The sequence below is a fragment of the Triticum aestivum genome, chromosome 6A, assembly GCF_018294505.1.
Source record: "Triticum aestivum cultivar Chinese Spring chromosome 6A, IWGSC CS RefSeq v2.1, whole genome shotgun sequence".
Lineage (NCBI taxonomy): Eukaryota > Viridiplantae > Streptophyta > Magnoliopsida > Poales > Poaceae > Triticum > Triticum aestivum.
In genome coordinates, this window is record NC_057809.1 from 25,322,907 (window position 1) to 25,345,275 (window position 22,369).

At 45.1% G+C, this 22,369-nt stretch overlaps 3 protein-coding genes across 3 annotated transcripts; 1 reads left to right on the plus strand and 2 right to left on the minus strand.

Annotated features, from left to right (window-relative positions):
- The first annotated feature begins 5,254 nt into the window (after window positions 1-5,254).
- On the plus strand, window positions 5,255-8,782 carry LOC123131759 (dehydrogenase/reductase SDR family member FEY). The gene is made up of 8 exons (XM_044551435.1): window positions 5,255-5,695; window positions 6,323-6,443; window positions 6,781-6,898; window positions 6,998-7,134; window positions 7,399-7,500; window positions 7,605-7,697; window positions 8,142-8,214; window positions 8,302-8,782. The coding sequence occupies exons 1-8, from the start codon at window positions 5,385-5,387 to the stop codon at window positions 8,565-8,567; spliced, it is 1,221 nt and encodes a 406-aa protein (XP_044407370.1). The 5' UTR covers window positions 5,255-5,384; the 3' UTR covers window positions 8,568-8,782.
- A 280-nt stretch (window positions 8,783-9,062) lies between these two features.
- On the minus strand, window positions 9,063-11,830 carry LOC123131760 (transcription factor ILR3). The gene is made up of 5 exons (XM_044551436.1): window positions 11,589-11,830; window positions 10,780-10,842; window positions 10,286-10,366; window positions 9,950-10,154; window positions 9,063-9,621 (listed from the first exon to the last, which is right to left on the minus strand). Exons 1-5 carry the CDS (start codon window positions 11,687-11,689, stop codon window positions 9,328-9,330), a joined length of 744 nt encoding a protein of 247 aa, XP_044407371.1. The 5' UTR covers window positions 11,690-11,830; the 3' UTR covers window positions 9,063-9,327.
- A 4,222-nt stretch (window positions 11,831-16,052) lies between these two features.
- On the minus strand, window positions 16,053-20,499 carry LOC123130098 (cysteine-rich receptor-like protein kinase 10). The gene is made up of 3 exons (XM_044550050.1): window positions 19,857-20,499; window positions 16,443-16,593; window positions 16,053-16,308 (listed from the first exon to the last, which is right to left on the minus strand). The coding sequence occupies exons 1-3, from the start codon at window positions 20,281-20,283 to the stop codon at window positions 16,275-16,277; spliced, it is 612 nt and encodes a 203-aa protein (XP_044405985.1). The 5' UTR covers window positions 20,284-20,499; the 3' UTR covers window positions 16,053-16,274.
- Window positions 20,500-22,369: the final 1,870 nt, after the last annotated feature.

Consider the following 22,369-nt stretch of genomic DNA (forward strand, 5'->3'; position numbering starts at 1 on the left):
TATTTGTCATTTTTGCCATGATTGTTGTGTGCATGATATACCCTTGAGCTCTACATGTGTTTTGTTATATGTTTTGCCATCTATCCAGAGGTGCAACCCATGTATTTTTGTGATGTGTGTGGTGACTAGCACAAGCTTGCAAAGTGGTGCACTTGTTAATGCTGATTTCAGGGACTTAGCATTTCCACTAAGTCCTTGGTCTATTTATCTTATTATGACATATGTTCATGTTGTTTTCTAGTGATCCGTGCCTCTTTTGAGGATGATCAGTAAAGATGTTTTGTTAATCTTGTAGTGCTCTACCCATCCATGTCTTTGTTTGCAATTATGGAGCACCCTAGCTTGAGTCAATCGAGCTTTACTTTTGCTATTTCGTGAATTTGGGCAGATTGTCTACTTGTTAGCGATTTTGCCGAGGATGTTGTAGTTGATCCGTGCATGTTGTGCTATTGTTCTTGCCATGTCTAGCTTGTATTTTGTGTACTCTTGATGGGTGTATGCTTAGATTGTCATGATTTTCTCTGTAGTGAGTGCATCGAGCTCGTAAATATGCCTACTTGATATCTGTTTCAGCATGCTCCAGTTTTTCTCTTAAGTCTGTGATCTGATTATGTTTTTGCCATGTTCACATGCTTGCAATTGTATTTTCTGATCCCTTTTGGCTCAAGGTCACTAAGGGACTTTTGTTAAGCTCTTTGAGTAGCTCCATGTCATGCTTTACTTTGCCATGTTCAGGTCCTGTAGCATGTAGTTTTATTGCTCCAAAGAGTGCTATCTGATCTGAAATTCCAGACAAGTGTTAATTTCACTAAGTCTGAGATCTGTTCACCGTTTGCACTTTTGCCATGCTTGTTTGAACCTGTTAATGGATGAATTGGCCGTAGCTCAGTGTTCATCTTTTGTTAAGCATCATGAATGGATCCCTGCCATGTTTGAGTGCTGTAGCATGTCCATCTTATTGCATTTAGATGGCTACTTGCTGTATATCGCAGACCGGTGCCATATTTGAATTGCTTGCCATTTCCAAACCGTAACTCCGATTCCGGCGATCTTTATATCGTTTTCAAGCGATTTCATCTCATCTTTCTAGTGGCACACTTGGATTTCCAAGTTGAGGCCAGGTTCATTCATTCCTTTGCAAATCATGCATATGCATCGCATACCGCATCCCGCGTATCATACCATGTTCATGTGTTGGTTGTTTACTATGTTGTGTGTTTCTTTTCCGGTGTTGCTTCTTCGGGTTGGTTCCGTTAACGTCGTGTTGTGAGGATTCGTTCGACTACGTCCGTTTGTCTTCTTCATGGACTCGTTCTTCTTCCTTGCGGGATTTCAGGCAAGATGGCCATACCCTCAAAATCACTTCTATCTTTGCTTTGCTAGATGCTCGCTCTTTTGCTATGCCTATGCTGCGATACCTACCACTTGCTTATCATGCCCCCCATATTGTTGAACCAAACCTCTAACCCACCTTGTCCTAGCAAACCGTTGTTTGACTATGTTACCGCTTTGCTCAACCCCTCTTATAGCGTTGTTAGTTGCAGGTGAAGATTGAAGTTTGTTCCTTGTTGGAACATGGAGATGTTGTTCCTTATTGGAACATGTTTACTTGTTGGGATATCACATTATATCTTATTTAATTAATGCATCTATATACTTGGTAAAGGGTGGAAGGCTCGGCCTTATGCCTGGTGTTTTGTTCCACTCTTGCCGCCCTAGTTTCCGTCATATCGGTGTTATGTTTCCGGATTTTGCGTTCCTTACGCGGTTGGGTTATAATGGGAACCCCTTGACAGTTCGCTTTGAATAAAACTCCTCCAGCAAGGCCCAACCTTGGTTTTACCTTTCGCCACCTAGCCTTTTTTCCTTGGAAGTCGCGCATCCCGAGGGTCATCTTATTTTAACCCCCCGGGCCAGTGCTTGTCTAAGTGTTGGTCCAACCCAGAGCACCGTGCGGGGCCATCCCTTGGCAACTTGGGTTACGTTGGCTTCCGTACGCTTAGCTTATCCGGTGTGCCCTGAGAACGAGATATGTGCAGCTCCTATCGGGATGTCGGCGCATCGGGTGGTCTTGCTGGACTTGTTTTACCATTGTCGAGGATGTCTTGTAGAACCGGGATACCGAGTCTGATTGAAATGTCTCGGGAGGAGGTCTATTCCTTCGTTGACCGTGAGAGCTTGTCATGGGCTAAGTTGGGACACCCCTGCAGGGATTTGAACTTTCAAAAGCCGTGCCCGCGGTTATGGGCAGATGGGAATTTGTTAATGTCCGGTTGCAGATAACTTGAACCATAACTTAATTAAAATGAGTCAACCGCGTGTGTAACCATGATGGTCTCTTTCCGGCGGAGTCCGGGAAGTGAACACGGTGTTGGAGTCATGCTGGACGTAGGTTGTTTTAGGATCACTTCTTGATCATACTTTTATCGACCGTGCTTTGCTTTCTCTTCTCGCTCTCATTTGCGTATGTTAGCGACCATATATGCTAGTCGCTTGCTGCAGCTCCACCTCATACCTTTACCTTACCCATAAGCTTAAATAGTCTTGATCGCGAGGGTGCGAGATTGCTGAGTCTCTGTGGCTCACAGATACTTCCAAAACTAGTTTGCAGGTGCCGATGAGTCCGTGCAGATGACGCAACCCAGCTCAGGAGGAGCTCGATGAAGATCTTGTCCTTTGTGTTGTTTTGTTCTAGTTGATCAGTAGTGGAGCCCAGTTGGGGTCGATCGGGGACCTTTGTCGCATTTGGGGTTCTTCTTTTATTTTGGTTCCGTAGTCGGGCCTTGATTGTATTTGGTTGATGTAATGCTTTATTCATGTATTTGTGTGAAGTGGCGATTGTAAGCCAACTATGTATCTCTTTCCCTAATGTATTACATGGGTTGTGTGAAGATTACCTCTCTTGCGATATTGCTTTTAATGCGGTTATGCCTCTAAGTCGTGTTTCGACACGTGGGAGATATAGCCGCAGCTCTCGACCTCACCGTTGTCGCCGCCTCCCCCACCCCCTCCGTTCTCGACCTCACCGCCGCTCTCGACCTCACCGTCGCCGCCGCCTCCCCCAACCACGCCGCCGCCTCCCGATCCCGAGCCCGCCCTCGCCGCCCCTACCTCTCCGTCGCCGAGCACCTCCCCAACACCGTCTCTCCCCTCTCTGTAAGCCCCCCACCCCTCCCCCACTCTCGTTCTCTCTACTTAGTTAGTACTAGATGTTTTTTAGTAGTAGTAGATGTTAATTTAGGGTTCATAGATAATGATTTTTAGCAGTACTAGATGTTAATTAGTAGTAGTGACGGTACTAGTTAACTATTGTATAATGTAGTTTATTTTTATTGTTTTTAGTAAGTGTTTAAAATAATTAGCAAGTAAATTAATAAACTAGTTGAACTACTTTAGTTGTAGTTGAACTAGTTTAGTAAGTAAATTAATAAACTAGTTGAACTAGTTGAATTAATAGAACTTATGTATTTTTAGTAAGATAATTAATATAACTAGTTGAACTACTATATTTTTAGAAAGAACTAGTTTTTTTTCTATTTATAGTAAGTTTATATTTAGTAAGAACTACTTGAATTAATAAAACTAGTTGAACATGTCATATTTGTTGTTATTTTTAGTTTAAGCAATTATTCAGGATGTATTAGTGATAACTTATACGGTTTTTGCTTTTGCAGAAATCAAGGAGCCCCTCCATCATCCCCGCCGTCGTTCCCGTCACCGACCCCCTCCGACATCGAGGTGAGACCAGCCAAATATCCATGTATATCTTGTGTTGCTCAAATAGGATATGTGGTTGCCCAAGTGGCCGTTCATGTTCAGTTTACACCTCCGAGTGGCCTATGTTTTGCCGGAGTGTTGATTAATTTCCGTTCCGGTAAATTTCAGGCGCTCGATATGTCCTTTTTTAGCAAAGGTCATGCCGGATTTTTCCGTGAATTCTGGCATGACTTGTGTTAGAATATGTAGGAAATATCGAGTGGCCTGGATTTTCTTAAAAAATAATGATCTAATTTAGGTTTTTTAGTACATATATTTAATTGTACAAGTTTAATCTTTGAATTATGAACGTAGGAAATGTCGTACTCGGACGACGACAGTCTTCCGGGGGAGTGCAGCTGGTGCCACAACGATCGAGGTATGTGCGACAGGTTCGTTGAGCTGGACGAAGATCGGCGCTTCAGCATTAAACTCGAGGAGACCTTCGATGTTGAAACGGTACGCAACAACGATAAGTGTTTTTTTTGTAATTAAGCATGACTTCAACTATTTCAACGTCTAATTTTCATCTTTTACAATTCGACTAGCTTATCCCATGCCATGCAAGACGCTATATCTTGGAGAGGATGGGTTTTGAAGACCATGCAAATTTTCAAACAAAGAAAATACACCTAAGGACCCATCATGATATCGTTTTTAAAGTAAATCTGTACAATTCTCATAGTGTAACCCATTTTAATTGCCAAAATTGGGAAGCACTTTGCAAAATGTATGGTTTTTATGAGGGTAAGATTGTCACCATGGATCTTGGTGATCCTGACATCGAGCAAGACAATATGGACATTTGGGTCCTTGTTGATACGCTTCTGATTCTACCGCAATGTGAGTTTCTCAAACATAGTCATTAACTAATTTATATTGTTTATTTCAAAATAATTAACATCTTATTTCCATTGACAGCTTATTTTGAATCTTCAAAGAATGTGCAGAAGATGGTAGACAAAACCCACTACACTGATGGCTCCGAATTAACTTATAAGAAGAAAAGTCATCTGATTGCTTAGTGTACTTATCTTGAGAATTACAATACCTATTACCGAACTCCTCCAAACTACGATGAATACGTGCCACTAGTGCACGTGTTGAACCACGGTAACTTATGAGTTTCCTGATCTCCATCAACAAAATCCATAAATCATCTGCCTCAATCAAACAAAAATTTATGAGTTGTTTAGCACTCACTAAGTTTATTTATGGTATGACCACTTCTTGTCAAATATATCTATTGGCGACTACCTAATCCTTAGTTAACCGGATTTATCCTGTTTCAGCCAGTCCCTCACTCCCGTCTTGATTGATCCACCCACTCATATGTTTTGCTTCCCTTTCTGACTCAACTGAAATCTTAAAAAAGATCAGGAAAATGAAGAATAGGAAATGCAAAGTTTTTCTAAACGATATATAGACACAAAACATTTTAAACGGAGGAATCTCCGAGAGAAAGAAACAGAGGGCACAGCGGCCTGCAGCACACTTGTTTGTAAACTCTGTCCAGTCCACTAGAATACAGATTGAGATCCCCATCGCCAGCGTCGTCCAGCGGCGGCAAAGCAGGCAGCTTTCCTCTCCTCTCCTCTCCTCCACGAAGGAAGATTCCCCGCCCCAAGATGGCCGGCGACCTGCGCCGCCGTCGCCCCGCGGGGGCTGCTGACGCCGGCGGGGAGGAGGAGGGGGACGGAGGAGCGGAGGCGGCGGCCAAGGCGGGCCCGCCGTCCGGCGGCGAGGAGGCGGGGCGGGGGAGGAAGGAGGCGCTGGGGTGGCTGGAGTGGAGCCGCGGGTGGATGGGCGTCGTGGGGGAGTTCTTCTTCCAGCGGATCGCCGCCAGCCACCTCGCCAACCCGCTCGAGCTGCCCCCGCTCGACGGCGTCTCCATAATCGTCACCGGCGCCACCAGCGGCATCGGCCTCGAGATCGCAAGGTCCTTCCTTCACCCCTTCGTTTCCATCCCCCACCTGTCACTCTTCTCGCCCACCCTCGCAGAAACGAAATAAACGATGGTTGGAGTTGAATTTGGCGTCTAGAGATTGGAATTCTTGGCTTTTCAACTACTCTAGATGGGATCTTTTTAACTGTTCATCCTACTCAGGTGGTGACTTGGTTTTAGATCGTCTAGTTTCAGAAACTAGATAATTGGTAGTACAGTACTAAGTTGACTTGAGTGTGACTTGGTGTTCGCTTGGTACTAAGGTTGGCAGGTTTTGTTAAAAAAAAAAGGAAAAATCCTAGGCCAACTCTGAAGAAAAGAGTAGACTTGGTAAATTCACCAATTGTTTGGCCATGTGGAGGATAACTGAACAATCATGGGTTGATTTGGTGAACATCAAGAATATTTAGCTAGTATAGTGTGGCACGGTTCTTCTCTTTTATGCACATGCTAGTGAATAAAGTGGTTGACTCATAGTTCCCCTTGTACATGACATGAGATTGGAGCAAATACTTCACAAGCTGGCTCTACTGAACCTGTCAAATAATTATCCGGGTCCTAATAAGAGGCCTTCTTCTGAAACTAATATTGAGCATACATCTGGCTTCATCATCAAACCAGGCAACTCGCGCAAGCAGGGGCCCATCTTGTGATGGCAGTTAGGAGACCCAAGGTGGCGCGTGAGCTGATACAAAAATGGCAGAATGAGCAAACAGAAGTTTCCATGCCACTTAACATTGAGGTAATTAATTATGAAGACTATACACTGCAGATTACTGGTTGGTGAATTGATGGCTCTGAATGTGTTGAGTTTATTATACTGTATGACCTGATTATGTTTCATGACATTTTATCATTTTGTTATTCCTCATTTGACACATGGACATAAATGTAGGGTTTCTGATTTCTGTTGGCTCTAGTTGAGTTCCACAAGCAGTACACTACCTATGTATATTTTCGCATTTAGCATCCTTAATCAGTTGGAAAGGAATATGATGCAAGTGCATATCTTAATTATTGAAGACATTGCATGATTTTACTGCAGACTATTTGACACTGTTTTGAATATTACTCTGAAGGTAATGGAGCTTGACCTGATCTCCCTTGACTCGGTCGCAAGATTTGCTGATACTTGGAATGCTCGTATGGCGCCCCTACACGTATTGATCAACAATGCTGGCATTTTCACCATAGGAGGTGCGTATGTAACCTGATTCTTTTGATTTTAGCCTTTTAAAATGATCCGACCCATGTGTTGCACAGTGAAGTATTTCATCACCTTTCCCTTCCCTGTAGAGCCTCAGCGTTTTACGAAGGATGGATATGAAGAACACATGCAAGTGAACCATCTTGCGCCAGCTTTACTGGCAATGTTGCTTCTACCTTCCCTTATTAGAGGCTCTCCAAGCAGAATTATAAACGTCAATTCAGTTGTGAGTTTTTAATAATTACCAGTCCCTTCTACTAGTAGGTGTATGTTAAGAACCGGCGGTGGATTGTCACCAAGTGCAGTTTTCTATTATTAGGACCACCTTCTACAATGTAGTTAATCTGATATTTACGCTAATATAAACATTAAGGAAAAAGTCTACTTATTCCAGTTTTCGAGTCACTGTCCTAATGTCAATTGGGAGTAAGCTATTTTGCAACATTGTGTGTACACTTCCAGCATCTAACAGGCCTGTGTTCGATTTCAGATGCACACAATAGGTTTCGTCGATGCTGAAGATATGAACCTTACATCTGGAAAGCACAAGTACAGAAGTTGGTTGGGATACTCAAATAGCAAGTTAGCACAGGTATGCTAGTCCTGCTTCATTGCAAGTGGAACGTCACTGTTTAAGCCTTCTATGCATGTTGTTTCATGTTACTTTGGTCTCAGTTGTTCTCATTTCACACTCAGGTAAAATTTAGCAGCATATTTCATAAGAGAATTCCTGCAGAGGCTGGTGTCCATATTGTTTGTGCCTCTCCTGGGATTGTCCACACAAATGTTGTGAGTGCCAACCCCCACTCTCGTCTCCAATTTCATTCATATCAGTTTGTCATGTGATCTATTTTGTTTCAGAAGGTGAAACCGAGAAGTATGTTTACCTATTTAATGTTGTGTATTTTACTCTGCATATGAAGAAGATGAGATGTTTACCGACATGGGAAAACATCTGCATTGTTGAAACATAGAAATGATTAGATAATATTCCCAGCTTAGCAATTGCATACAATGACCGATTAAAAGAAACACACCGACGGTGCATCACAGAATGTATGTCGTGAGAAGATTGGTTCACATCTATTCCGAGTATCATGTCCCCTGCCCTAACGGACAGTTGCTATTGCTAATTCTTATCAATCATGATCCCTTCACGATACAGTTATTGATCATTCTCGTTATGTCTCTTTATCCGTGGATATTGACTTAATCGCCCATGGCATGACACAGGCACGGGACCTCCCTAAGATTCTTGTAGCTGGGTATCGTCTCATTCCATACTTCATATTTGATCCTCAAGAAGGCAGGTTCCTCAATCTTTGCTCATCGCCTGCTCACAGCTAAACAATCCCCACATCTTCTGACATACTTCATTTCCAATCCAATGCAGGTTCAAGAAGTACATTGTTTGCAGCATCTGACCCCCAAGTTCCGGAATACTGCGAGACGTTGAAGTCTGAAGACTGGCCTGTTTGTGCTTGCATCAACTACGACTGTAATCCAATGAATGCCTCCGAAGAAGCACACGACCTCGAAACATCGCAGCTTGTTTGGGAGAAGACCCTCGAGATGATCGGCCTCCCATCAGATGCCCTGGAGAAGCTCATCGAAGGGGAACCCGTTCAGTGCCGGTATGGTCAACAGAAGGCTGAATAGGAAGGAGAATAGGCAGGCTATCTCAAAACACACGATCATGATCAGCCATTAAGGCTGATCCAATTTGCTGTTAATTTGCTAGTTTGGAGATGGTACTTACATAGTCAGGGTACCTTTGTATTTTAGCACATTTGGTTAAGTTCTTACCAAAAAAGTGGAGGACAACAAACTTGGAAGTGTGCTTGTTCAGAGTAATAGAAGTACCTTTTATGGCAGAAGAGCTGTAGAGTTTTGAGTTAAAAAACGCTTTTTTTGTCATTGTTGTATTGCTTGGGCATTATAAGTGAACCTTTTCCACTTACTATATCAGTAACTTATTTATCTTCTTGAAATGATGTAACAAGATAAACACAAATCTTCTCAATGAAAGAACACAAATGTTCTACATGACATATTTTATTTTCTTCAAAGATCAGCTATGCAAGTGCTCACATGTTCAACTTTATATAGACAAAACAGGTACTGCCAAATGCATCACACAAGTACTTGTAGGTAGAAACTCAAGAAACAGACCAGTGCAATTCCATACATAACACTCATACAAGAGGTATGGTAGCACTGAATATATTTTCCAAGCAAGAGGGTTAAGATCCAGATTAATTACAGGTATCACCTCTCTATGGGACAAGTGACCCCAAAACAACAGGCTAAACACAATAACTGCAATCGCGAGCTTCCTTTCATCTCAGGGACCTGACAAACGTTCGAAATTGCCAATGGGCTAATGGCAGCGCAAGTCAGCATCCCGGGGTCGGCCCGCCTAAGCATTCGGCGGCCAAAGCTTTGGATCTTGAGTTGTGTCCATGGCGGTTGGGGGCAACCAGTGCCACATCGCCATTCCAGGGAATGCAGCGGGTACCGGAGCTCCTTTGTTGGCTGGGACTTGATAGGGTGGTGCAAATGGAGGGTAGACAGCGGGGTGGAATGCAGCTGGATAAGGCATATGAGGGGCAAATCCTGTAGGAGCAGCACTTGCTGCTTTGAGTTGTTGTTCCAGCCTTTCCTTTTCTGCCTTCAGGCTCAACTTCTCATCTCGGAGCTCATTCTTCTCCACCTGGAAAATAATAAAGCCACTTGTAAAGAAAACCCACAAAGTTTATCTGATCTAACATTCTCAGATGGCAGGAGGCAATGTCAGTGAATTGGTGAAAGATGGCACATCTAGTAACTTAATTGGTGGTCAGCCAACTGTTGCACATAATTCAAACTGGGCGCAGCGAAGAATGCATGAGAACAAGTTTGCCATTTTTTAATCCGGTACTGAGAACTGAGGGGAGAAAAGGCTCATGGATTTTCATGACAGCCACAAACAAGTGTGTGGATGGCGTCAAGCATTTCAAAGTCCAACAATAAGATGCAAAGTGATGTGGGAACAAAGGTACCTTAAGGTCCTTGATTGTCTCTCGAAGATTCGAATTTGATTCCTTCAGCTTTTCGGTCTCACCTCTGAGCTGTGTCAACATACGCGTTGCATCGCTCAAGATACTTGCTTTATCCAACTTAGCGTTCTTCCCAGGATTGCTAGCCGAACATTCTTCAAGGCCACTGTGCTTGCCAGAATTCATAACGGAACATAATTCAAGAAACCTGCAATCGGATAAAAATCACAGTTTATACAGACATGGAATGAAAGAATATATGTTTGCACGTATATGCATCTTTTCCTTTCCCTACATGGAAGAGGTGCTTTAGGAGTATCTACTGCCAGATGCCCATACCTGTCATTCAGTTTATCCCTCCGCATTTTCTCGCGGCAAGCCTTTGACTTTGGACCAGATGAAGATGGTTCATCTCTGGCCCTGCACGAAATCAAATTATTATTATGTTAGTATTGCAGATCCAATATGGTGTTGACTCAGGAAATAAATCAGCAAAGAAAATGCATAGTGTGTTACAAAATATTTCAATAGTGTTAATGGCACCAGTGGCATGTTTAGAATATAATAGAAGAAAAAAAAGGGATTATGCAATCAGGTACTACTCAGAAAGATCAGTAATGATTAACAATTCACATGCTCTTAAGTCCACTATATCCTCTGTTATGCTGGTGAAGACTGAACATGGAAAGCACTATTGTCTATCGGTACTGAATAAACAGCAAGGAAATGGAATAGTACTACCAAGAAACCAAATTCAGAGGAATCTTTCCATGGTTAAGCAATAAAGATACTCCACTTTTTGTAAAGAAATATCAAGAGCGTAAGACTGGCACCTTTTCCCCAAATTAGAGTGCCCAAGACCAGAGTCACCTCCGCTGACATCCTCAATCCCAAGTCTGTCAAATAATAAGCAGCAGTAATGTACAATCAGAAAAGCAACCAAGGACAGTGTATCTTCTCAAGTATGCACCAAAAGACTATGTCCCTCATATATTAAATGATGTGTCCTTCAAAACGGAATCATTTGTTCGCACATCACTCCCATATATACTGGGCAAGGAGCCCAGGAAGGTCACATCACTCCAAATCTACATGGTACATACCGGGCAAGAAGCCCTGGAGCCCTGCATAGCATTCCCAGAACACAATTGTGTCCATTGCTAAAAGAAGAAGGGCACAGCAAAATCATCAATCGCTAAGCGAAACCTGCTCTCATATGCTATGAGATCTGCAGATTTGTGCCAGGGGTTAACCAGTTCCTCACTGGCATTATCGTCACAACATCACCTATGACCAGAATTGCATCACAGTTCTCAAGGCCTTGGAGCCACAGATTTCGTGCAGGGAATCACAGAGAACAGCGAGTGCCTCCAAGCCCGCATCGATCAGGGTCGCAGGCTATATAGAAGATCGCAGAGACTACCAGCATGAGCGCTCGCTTTCTCCACCGCCGCAGGCCGCGTGGCCGCGCGGATGAGATGAGGCAAGAACCGCGCCGCCCGGGGCCAATAAAGAAACCCACGGCGACAGCGACCTCGAGGGCACTACAAAATCCTCCGCGCGAGACCGCAAAAGCAGCAGCAGCAGCGGCAGCAGAATAAGAAGAAGAAAAGGGGGTCTCTTTGCCGCCGCGGGTCCGTACCCTCCGTCGCAGAAGGCGGCGAGGCCCTCCCCGCCGTCGCCGGCGCCCCCGATGAGGAAATCCTCGACCGGGTCGCCGACGCCGACGCCGCCGTCCATCATCGCGGCGGCCGTGGCTCCGGGCCGCCCGAGGGATCCGCCGCCGTGCCTGGCTAGGGTTCGTTCGCGGGGGAGGCTGGCTGCTGGGGAGGGGAGGGGATGGTGAGGTCTGCCTGCGGTTTCTTGCAGATCGCACCCTGGACGCGCTCTTGTTCCCGCAGAGAGGGGTGCGTTTGTGATTTGGTATTTTCCTGAGGTCCTATCCGGGTAGCGAGTGGAGAAGAAGAACTGGTGGCGTGCGATGGCTCGGGCCGTTGGGCTGCGTGCCGTGTGGGCCCCGATCGTTATCGCCTTGCTTGTTTCCACGTGCCCCATGTGGTCCATATTGGTGGATGATTTTCACGCAATGTTTTGACTTGTTTTTCAGGCAATTTTTGTGTCATCTATACCTCTATATATGCCAATATAAAGAAGAATTCAAAGCGGCAGATTCAACTAATCTCGACCATCGAACTAGTCAAATCCGATGGCCTTGTATTGCTCCAATGGGCGAGTACTCAACATGTTTAACGTGCAATTAATAGCATATATCGGTGATAATCACGTAATTAACACGTAAGTAATATCCTACCGAATATCCATGTGCAAATAATATATTTACTAGTCGTTTTAAGTATTCACTTACATTTTCGATATTTATACCTAATAATAAATTCATTAGTGCTTTTTGCCGTCCGTCTAAAGATTGCCTCGGAAGTTGCCATAAATTACCCACTACATCACTTGTAAATGAAAAAAAAACGATTCATTTTTTAAAAAATCGCCGTTATACGGTGATGTCCTCGTGTTTGCCGCAATGGTTAAGGACTCAACCTTCGACCCGGTCCGATCCCAGGGGTCTACTGTTCCTCTCTCCTTTTCTCTCTTATTAGTAGCATTTTTTTTGAGTAACTTCTCTTGTAACAAGCACTCCTCCTCACCGCATGCGTTCATGGGCCGGCCCATGTGCGCGTGACGCCCTGTTTTTTCATTTTGTTTTTTGCTGTTTCTTTTCTCATTCCTGTTTTTATTTTTCCTTCTTTAAATTAATTCGGGGTTCCCAAAAATTCGAAATTTTAAAAATTTGTGAGTTTTGAAATAAAATCAACAAATCATAAAATGTTTGTCGATTCAAGAAATGATCGGGGAACCATAAAATGTTCGTGATTTTAGAAAACTATTTGCATATTATTAAAAAAATCATGATTTCAAAAAGAATGCTCGCGAAATAGAAATGTTCATGACTTTTAAAAAATGATCTTTAATTCAAATCATGTTAGCGAATTTGAAAAAGATGTACATGAAATTTTAGAAAATGTTCACAAAAATTTAAACAGATCCATTGAAACATATCCGTAAATAACAAACAAAATGAACCATCGCTTGCGTAGAGGTTCCTTTAGAGGATCTGTAGAGGTCGCTTTTTTGATTTTATTTAGTCCATTACGCGTCGGGTAAAAAAACATTCCCGTGTTCTATACAACGCCGAGCCCCCTAAACATTGACACAACTTCCTATGGGTTAGTTTTTGTAAGCTATATGAAAATGACTAAATGTTTAATTTGCCTTCATATGTAGCTATGCTTGTTCTGATATAAAATACACCGCGACGCTAGGTCAAGGCGAGACACATATCAGTCTAGCACAGGTAGGGTCCATTAATGTAGTTTGCTCAGCCATAAAATATTTTGTTGTGGCACCTTAGAAAATCAAGTCAGTGATGAGATCATCACATTTTTTACTTTTTAAAATGACTTTTTAAGAGCCCCTTATCTCTACATGATTCAAGTGTAGTTTATGAGATGACATTTGAAAAGTCCTTATCTCAACGTGACATAATCTGCATAATCTTATTGTTTTTCTCTCGTTGCAACGCATAGGCATATTTACTAGTATCTCTTAAGACTAAGAGCACATGTAGCAGATCTCTTATACTAAAACCGGCAAAATAGCTTCTTATCCCACTCTTTAAAAAAAAATCAAAGAAATCACTATTTTACAACTAGCAGATCCCTTATAATTTTTAGTCCCTAAAAAGATTTAAAACACATTTTAACACAAATTCATTTCAAACGGATATTTTAACTAATGATGGCATAATTCGACAACTTCTAGACATTAATATCATACATACATTGTTTTCTTGGCCACCACAAACAAAGTAGTCTTGCTTGGGATTTCCAGTATGTTCCAAGTTTTTTGAACAACCGGATACTTGTAGCGGTAAAGTACCATCGGCGCTGGTTGTAGACGGATTCAACGGGGCCGCTACTCCATCGCGATGACTTGACCACGTGCATTCGACAAGGCAGCGAGCTCAAAGCCGAGCCAATGTGAGCATAGAGGAGGACGGCAACGGCAGCAGTCAGGAACGACCGTTTAGGCGCCATCGACCAGCGCAAGCTCGCGTGTAGGCAATATCTGCTTTCCCATCGTCATGTGCCTCCATTTTCGGCCACATTGGAGCTCGTCGGTGGCTGGTTGCCTTTTTGACAGTGACGATGATGCTGGCAAATCCCAGCAAATCTGGCACCGACGACGGAGAAGAAGATGGGGGAGAGGTTGTCAAGGCTGTACCCATGGCTTAGGGAAGTTTCCATTCGCGGTGGGGTGGCCTAGGGGCAACCGGCGATAAGATGGACGACGACGGCGTGCATGGGGGCCTGCGCGATCGCCTTCCTACTTTTACCCTAGTGTTGTTGATTGTACCAAATATAGTCAAGTGGGGATGGTTTCAGGGGCCAAAACTTACAATTTTGAGGAAATTTAGTTTTAGAGGATATGCTAGTTAGCCTTTTTTTTCTTTGAAAACACACTTTACCTCCTCAAATATAGGTTTTAGCGGATCTTACATGGTTAGCCCCGTCTGTATGTGTCAAAAGTGGTTGTTTTGACACCTCGTCTGCTCACATGTAGTCATGGCGGCTGGTTATGCATTGTTGTGTATGTGTCGGTGCCTCTTTGCCTCTTCTCGTTGGGGCCGCGGCCATATGTTTTCTTCTTCGATTTGAATTTTTTAATTTGGGTGAGAGGGGTGGTGGCGTGGTTTCGATTTGCTCACTTCGAAGGGAGGCTACGATCAGCCTCGGCTCTATGGGTTTGCGTCGTCTGCCTCGCTCTTCTTCTCTTCACCCAGAGGTTTTTTATTCCTTTTAATTGTTATCAGTTTGATTGTTGGGATACATATGTGTGTTGGTGCGGGGTCTATGGACTGCACACCCTCGGCCGATTCAAAGCATGTCCCCTCTGTTTTGTGGCGAATTCGCCTGCCCACTCGAAACCACCCATCGCCGGCTCCCTTTCTAGCAACCCACTCCTTTTTTAGCAACCCACTCCCTTTCCGAAGACCCACTCCCCGTCAAACAGCTACCCTCAAGCGAAGTGCTAACCCCGGTTCCCCGCCGCCGCGCCAGAGCCTCCTGCCTTCTTCCCTTCTTCCTCATGGACGACACCCCACTTATAGGATCTACAACTATTGGGTAGTGCTAATGGAGCTCACCACCGTGCCTCGAGTGGTGGAGGCGGAGTTTAGACTTTGCAGAAGGGAAGGGCATCATCAGATGTATGTGGGACAAGATGCGGACCAACATGTGAGAGCTCTTAGGCTGCATAGTATCATAAGTTAGTATCATGCACTGTATCATACCCAATCCTCTATTTTGTTCATTTTATTCTATATCACATATCAAAATTGCCTAGCTGGCATGTATGGTACTAGCTATAATACTATCACTACTAACAACCTTAGTTTTAAGCCTATCATCGCTCTTATGCCAATTTGTTTCTACAAAAACAGATAGCTTCATTTACCATGAATCTTAACAAAACAAATGAGCCAGGAGGCTTTGTGTTAACTAGTTAATGTAGTAAACCTAAGTTCAGAGGATTAAATATGACATACTCCTTTTCTTGGATGGTACACTTGGCTTCATTGTATTTTTTTTCTATATCATGCAAACCATTCCTGGCGCCCGGAAATGACAAGGTAATATATTTACCAAAAATCCAAAATACTCCGGAAACCACAAGGTGGGCTAATGGTAACTGAGTCCTTCGATTTTTTTTCACCCAATTCTGCACTCCAAGTTTTTGACAAATTGCTTTTTAAGTTTGACCAACTGTTGTCCACAAATTATGTACTTAAGTAAAACCCAAACCATCAATGAATAGTGGTTTGATGTAAAATGCTTATACACAAACTGACCTTATACCCAACATCTAAATCACTTCCTTGTTTTTGAAATATACTCTGTCATGGCTTGACTCCAAATTAATATTCAGATGTAAACACATGAGGTTCTGAATAGATCTTTTTCAATTTATCTGAACAAATCTGTATGTGAGCTCAATCGGAAAACTAAGTTAGACCATATTTGGAGCATCGAAGGAGTGGGTCCAAGAATTTGAAAACAACAGAACGAACGAACTGGCCCTTTATTTGTAACCAATGCGAACATTCAAATGGAGGACAATATTAAACCATTCTTCGCCAAAACAAAAATCAAATCATGATTCAGGTAATCATGTGAGCGTTGTTGTAGAGCCCGATTTTAGTGTTTCCTCTTGTTGGGAATAGGCTGATGTCCAATAGTCTGACCAAGTCTATCAGCTACTGATCTCCAGATGGAAGAGAGCTACAATGCCTGCATCATGTAAAGAGGTAAGGGAAATTAATTTTACATATGCTCATATTCACAAAGTACATTGTTTCATACGTATATTTTTCCCCTCCTTTATCTCAACTTTTAACATCAAATGTGTGCTTCTCGAAACTTACATCATGGAGGCTCTTCTTTTATCACGCCATTCTTGCAGAAGCATGAAGAAAAGCCATGCAAATCCAATTGCTTGAAATATCAGTGTCGTCGGACCCAAGAGGCGAAACCAACTGTTGTCGCCTGTGGCATATAAATAGATAGTGCTTCCATCTGGACATATTAGATTATTAATACATTGACATTAGGAGAAGGTGCATACCGATAATTCGAGCATATGGGGAGGAAGAAAAAACAGAATCTTGCAATGCTATATATATCAATATATGGATGGCAATAATAATCATGCAATGTTGTGGAATAAGAATGTAGATCACATCGCACCGTCTAGCTGTATTGAGCTTATCCGCTCCATCCTCTCCGCCATATGGTTTTTTTTCAACTAATTCTGTTTGCCTCTCCTGCCTAGCTGGTCAAGTGTGTGGGGAAAAAAAATCCAAAGAGACTTCCTGTGGAATGTCTAGGAAAAGGCCCCGGGTGCCAAGTACCTTGTCCGTTGGATCGACATGTGTAAATTGAAGACCTACAGAGGGTGGGATCACTGGCCTTCAATGCCAAGGTAAAGCTTTCGATCTCGGTTCAATCTGACTCCCTTGGAAAGATGTTTCCGAGCCCTCCCCTAAATTTCTACAATCCTCTTTTGAAGAGTTAACCCCTTTAGGCTTCGTTCGGAATCACTCCGCTCCCTAACTCCGCCGCGGAGCGGAGTGGCATACAGTTAAAATACGGAGAGTGGCAAACAGGGCGCTGCGCGCGCTCCACTCCCTGGTGATGGAGCGGTGGATTGCCGAACACATCCTTAATTTAAGGAGAAACTCCGCAAAACATTCTAACCTGCTCAAATTTGAGTACCCGTGGGGAAGTTTCCCTACATCCTCTCTCTCCCCCCACACGCCCAGCAGCCCGCAACACCTCCCCACGATCCATCTGACCGCCTTGCTGACAATCGTGACACCGACCATGCACCCCCGTCGACCTCCCATTGACTCTCCACACATCGCCTGCAAAAATCCGGCAATATTTTTCTTCGTCTTCTGGTCATCTTCTATTGGTCCCCGTGGTGCTGGCTTTGGTGAAAACATGAGTGTCGGCCCTTGTTGCCAATTACGATGAAGTGTTGCATCCCAGAGCATGGCCCTTGTTGCCAATTACGATGAAGTGTTGCATCCCAGAGCATGTCATTGTACTACTAGGAAAGCTACGTGTCTCCTTCCTTGACGAGCATCTATCAAATTATTTTTGCACATCATCTACTCTAGGCCCAAGCTATCTCATGGACATCATCTATTGGCCAGAAGTGGTTGTTGGCCGTGAACTTGATGTGAGAAAAAAAAAGAGGGAATTTGAGGGCAGAAGGAAGAAAAAAAAGAGACTTACATCTGGGATCTAGCTCTATCAGGAGTTAAGTTTTAGGGAAAACGCTACGTGCGCGCGTAATTTTTAACTCCTCAAACTTGACGAGCTAAGTTTTGAGGGATTCTATGAGGAGTCAAGTCTTTTGGGAGGAATTGCTAGAGATGCTCTTTTTTTTTGGAGGGGTCTTGCTTATAGCTGGCCAAACGGGCCGGGCCAAACAGGCCAGCCCGCGAGCACGCCGGCACGGCCCGCTATGGGCCAGGCACGACACGAGCTAAACGGGTCGTGCTCGGCACGCGGCACGCCTTGGGCCGTGCCTGGTCGTGGAGCCTAGGCATGCGGGCCGGCATGGCACAACCCGTTTAATTTTTTTATATAATTTTTAGATTCTTTTTTATATATTTATATCTAAAATATAGCCCAATCACTAATAGGAAAAAGCTTATAGACAGACGCTTACTAGTAGTGTCGGTTTATACCCCTCGCTGCTGCTACTTACTAGTAGCGCGGGTTTATAGCCCTCGCTACTACTAAGTTCATAGTAGTAGCGCGGGTTTATAACCCTCGCTACTACTAAGTGGTCTCTGCTGTGCCCCCTCCCCCTTGCCATACTAGTAGCGAGGGGTATAAACCCGCACTACTACTAAGTTGATAGTAGTAGCGCGGGTTTATAACCCTCGTTACTACTAAGTGGTCTCTACTGTGCCCACCCGGAACATGTCATAGTAGTAGCGAGGGGTATAAAACCGCATTACTACTATTGACCCACCAAGACATATGCACACATAGCGTGCGGAGGCCCAAATCCAAACCCACACTCTTCTGATTCCCCTTCTCCTCCCACTCGCCATTCCCTTCCTTGCCCACCACCACTACCGGCCTCGCACCTCGGCGCCACTCACAAATCCGGCGACCTCCTCTCGCAGACCCCTCCCCTCCCCCTCCATCCTCCTTCTTCTCCGCTGTTGGAAGGAGAGGAAAACCAGCAGAGCGTCGTCCACATGGCGGCGGCCAGATCCACCATCGACGCAACCACTTGCACCTCCTTGCCGGGTCAAGGGTCCCACGACAAGCAGCAGCAGGTCATCGAGATTCATCTAGGGTTTCGGGCGTCGGCACCAACTCCGGCAGCCACCGGTGAGTTCCTCCTCCTACTGCTCTCTCTCTCTCTCTCTCTTCCTCTTTCTAATAAATTTCTCTTCTTTTGTAGCAGTAGTAGACGAGAGCCGCGGGCACAAATTGGGTGGGGAAGCACCATCACCGCGAACAACTTCATCCCCTTCGGGACCAGTAGCAGCCATGAATGAAGAGGACGATGATGCTGAGCAAAAGCAGCCGCCATGGCTGCAATTAATTTTTTTTAATTCTGAATTAGTTAGTAGTAGCGCGGGGCTCTGAACCGTGCTACAACTAAGTAGTAGTAGCGCGCATGGCAACCGCGCTACTGCTAAAAGTTAGCTGTAGCACTCTAGCAGTAGCGCAGCCCCCCACGCTACTGCTAGCAATTACCCCGCTACTGCTAGCAATTACCTCGCGCTACTACTAGGGTTTTCCCTAGTAGTGAATAGGCCTAAAAAACAGCCCAACAGGCTGAATATGTGCAGCCCAGCATGCTAATCAGGCCGTGCCTGGGCCAAGGAGCAGCGCCCGTGGGCCGGCACGACAGGGCCCGACTATTAAACGTGACATGGCGGGCCGTGCCGGGCCAGGCACGATTAGCACAGGCTGGGCCGAGCCGTGCCGGGCCGGCCCGTTTGGTCAGGTATAGTCTTGCTAGAGATGCTCTTACCTACACACGTTCTCGTGTACAGCACTTTATGGGTATACAGTTTTTGAGCTTCTAATTTCTTGCATGAGTAATCACAAACGCCCAATAATCCTAAGAGGCTCCAGCTAATCCTAATAATATTCGGCTGCCACAATCACAAGGTCAGTGTGGTAACCAGTCGCAAAGCAAGTAAAAAATTTGGGCTGCCACATGATGCATGAGATCATTTAGCACATGAGACTCATGTACGCTGAAAAATAATAATCTGTGGGTCCTGTAAAGCAAAACTTACCTTCTTGAGAAGAGATGCCAGAGAACCCACCCTCGCCCAAGCCGAGAGATCTAGAAAAATTGCCACCGAGTCGGAGAGTGCAGTTGCCGGCCACGACGAGCACCTTCCTGCCGTACGGGCACGCGCTCTCCGCCTCCCGGAAGGCGCCGGCGACGCAGGCGGCGCAGGACGAGGAGCTGACGCTAGGAGGCTCGCAGCGCGCGGAGGCTCGCACCCGGTTAGGCCAGTACCCCACGTCACCGGACGCCCGGAGGCCCTGGGAGGCGGCGGTCTCGGCCGGCAGGACGGCGGCCAGGCGGCGGAGGTTGGCCCCGTAGGTGCTGTTGGTCTCGTGTACTCCACCGAAGCAGTAGATCGTTTCTGCGGCGGCGAGGAGAGGCGAGGCGGCGAGGAGGAGGAGCAAGAGGAAGGGCGACGAGTACTGCATGGTGGCTGACTGGCTGGTGACCGGCGGTGGGTGAGCCGGCAAAAGGACTTGCTGTACAGAAAGTGGAGCATGTGGGGAGGATACGAGCACGTCAGCGGTGGCGGTGCGTGGACGACGACTTTGACTCCATGGAGGGTCGCGTTTGGCGGCCGGAGAGGGATGAAGATTTTCTCTAGAAAAGTAGAGGGGTGAGAAAGAAAGAGGAAGGGACGGAGAAAGGAGACATGGATTGGCACCGTGAGAGATGTCACCAATTTGATCTAGCTGGATAGTGGGTGTTGTTTCTAAAATATAAGTTGCAATCATTGTTGATTTCAAGATTAATTACAATTATGCAATTAATTAGTGTTATTTCCGAATTACGATTAATGCAGCTAATATTGTTTTCAGATTGTGGGTGGTGCGATGGATACATCGTTAGAATAGGCCGAGACATTGAATATAGGTAGTTAAATGGTTGTGATCATTTGGATTCTTTGAACTCGGGCTTTTGCTCGACGTACACTAGTAATCATGCATGTGAAAGTGGAACACACGTTTAATTTGATAGTACTTTGAGACCTATGCGTCCAAAGTATGGCCCGACGATTCCAGCCCACCAAGACCCAATGCTCCTTTTTAAGCTTGACACTAAAAAGGCCTTTGACTCTATTACTTGGGACTGCCTCATGGACATGCTCACTCATCATGGCTTCTCCTTTCGCTTTCGGGGATGGATCTCAGCCTTGCTCTCATCGGCCGTTTCCCAGTTCTCCTCAACGGGATCGTCGGGGACCTGATTAAGAATGGACGAGGCCTTTGACAAGGCGACCCGTTGTCTCCTTTGCTCTTCATGCTCACCATCGACCCGCTGCACCATATTTTGAGCAAGGCCGCTGCACAAGGGCACCTCCACCCTCTTGGTAGTCAACAACCTGGCATTCGAGCTTCACTTTACGCCGACGATGCGGCTATTTTCTGCGCCCCTTCCAATTCCTCGCCGCTACACATGCTTGGTCACTAATTGTGCTAAGAGTTGATCGCGCCTATCCATGTGAAGGCAATGATTTTGATGACACCATGCAGTCCTTCCCGACCTTCCGTTCTTCCTACCCCATCTGTTATCTCGGTTTATTGCTTGCGACCAAAACATTAAGGAAGGTCAATTTGCAACACTTGGAAGATAAAGCTGTTGGGAAGCCTGCACCTTGGAGGGGGAGGCATGTGGCTATTGCGAGTCAAGTGACTTTTGTCAAAGTAGTGCCCACGTCGGTGACCATTTATCATCTTACACCGCTTGACCTTTCGGCGGAGGTTTTTAGGAAGATTGACTCCTTGAAGCACGCCTATCTTTGGGATGGCTCAGTCAAGGTGTCCGGTGGCAAGTGTAAAATCGGTTGTGAGCTAGTCTGCAAGCATAAGGAGTTTGGGGGCTTGGGCATTCATAAAGTTGGGAAGTTTGCTACTGCATTGCTCTTGAGATGGTTATGGCTTGAATGGGATGACCCTCCGAGAGCTTGGCTTGGCTTGGGGACACCGTACAACAATAAAGATTGGGACCTCTTTGCGGCGGACACTAAGCTTACAATTGGTGATGGTACAACTACGAGAATTTGGGGGTCATCTTGGCTGTAGGAGTTGAGGCCTAGAGACATTGCACCAAAAAAAAATTCAAGATTTCCGGCAAAAAAAAGGACCTGGGTCGACAAGGCTTTGAGGGATATGCTTGGGGTAATCACATCGATACCCAACAGGGATGGCGCTCATTCACATTTAGCAATTCATTACTCTTTTGGAAAAGCTGGCCAATGGCAACATACAACCTCGTGTTCAAAATTCTACCATTTGGAAGCTCACAAATGGTGGAGCTACACCACTGCCTTGGCCTACAAGGCCCAATTTGCCCGATCACACTTACACGCAATGGTCTAGAAGGTTTGGTCCCCCCCCCCCCCCCAATGTAAGTCACTCGGAGGCCCGCCTCCTATTCAAGTGTCAGTTCGCAACTCAAATTTGGAAGGAGTTGTTCTCCTGGATGGATCTTCAAGTTGACGCGATGAACCGACATAACTTCCACACGGGCAAGGCTTAGTGGGAAGGAGTCATC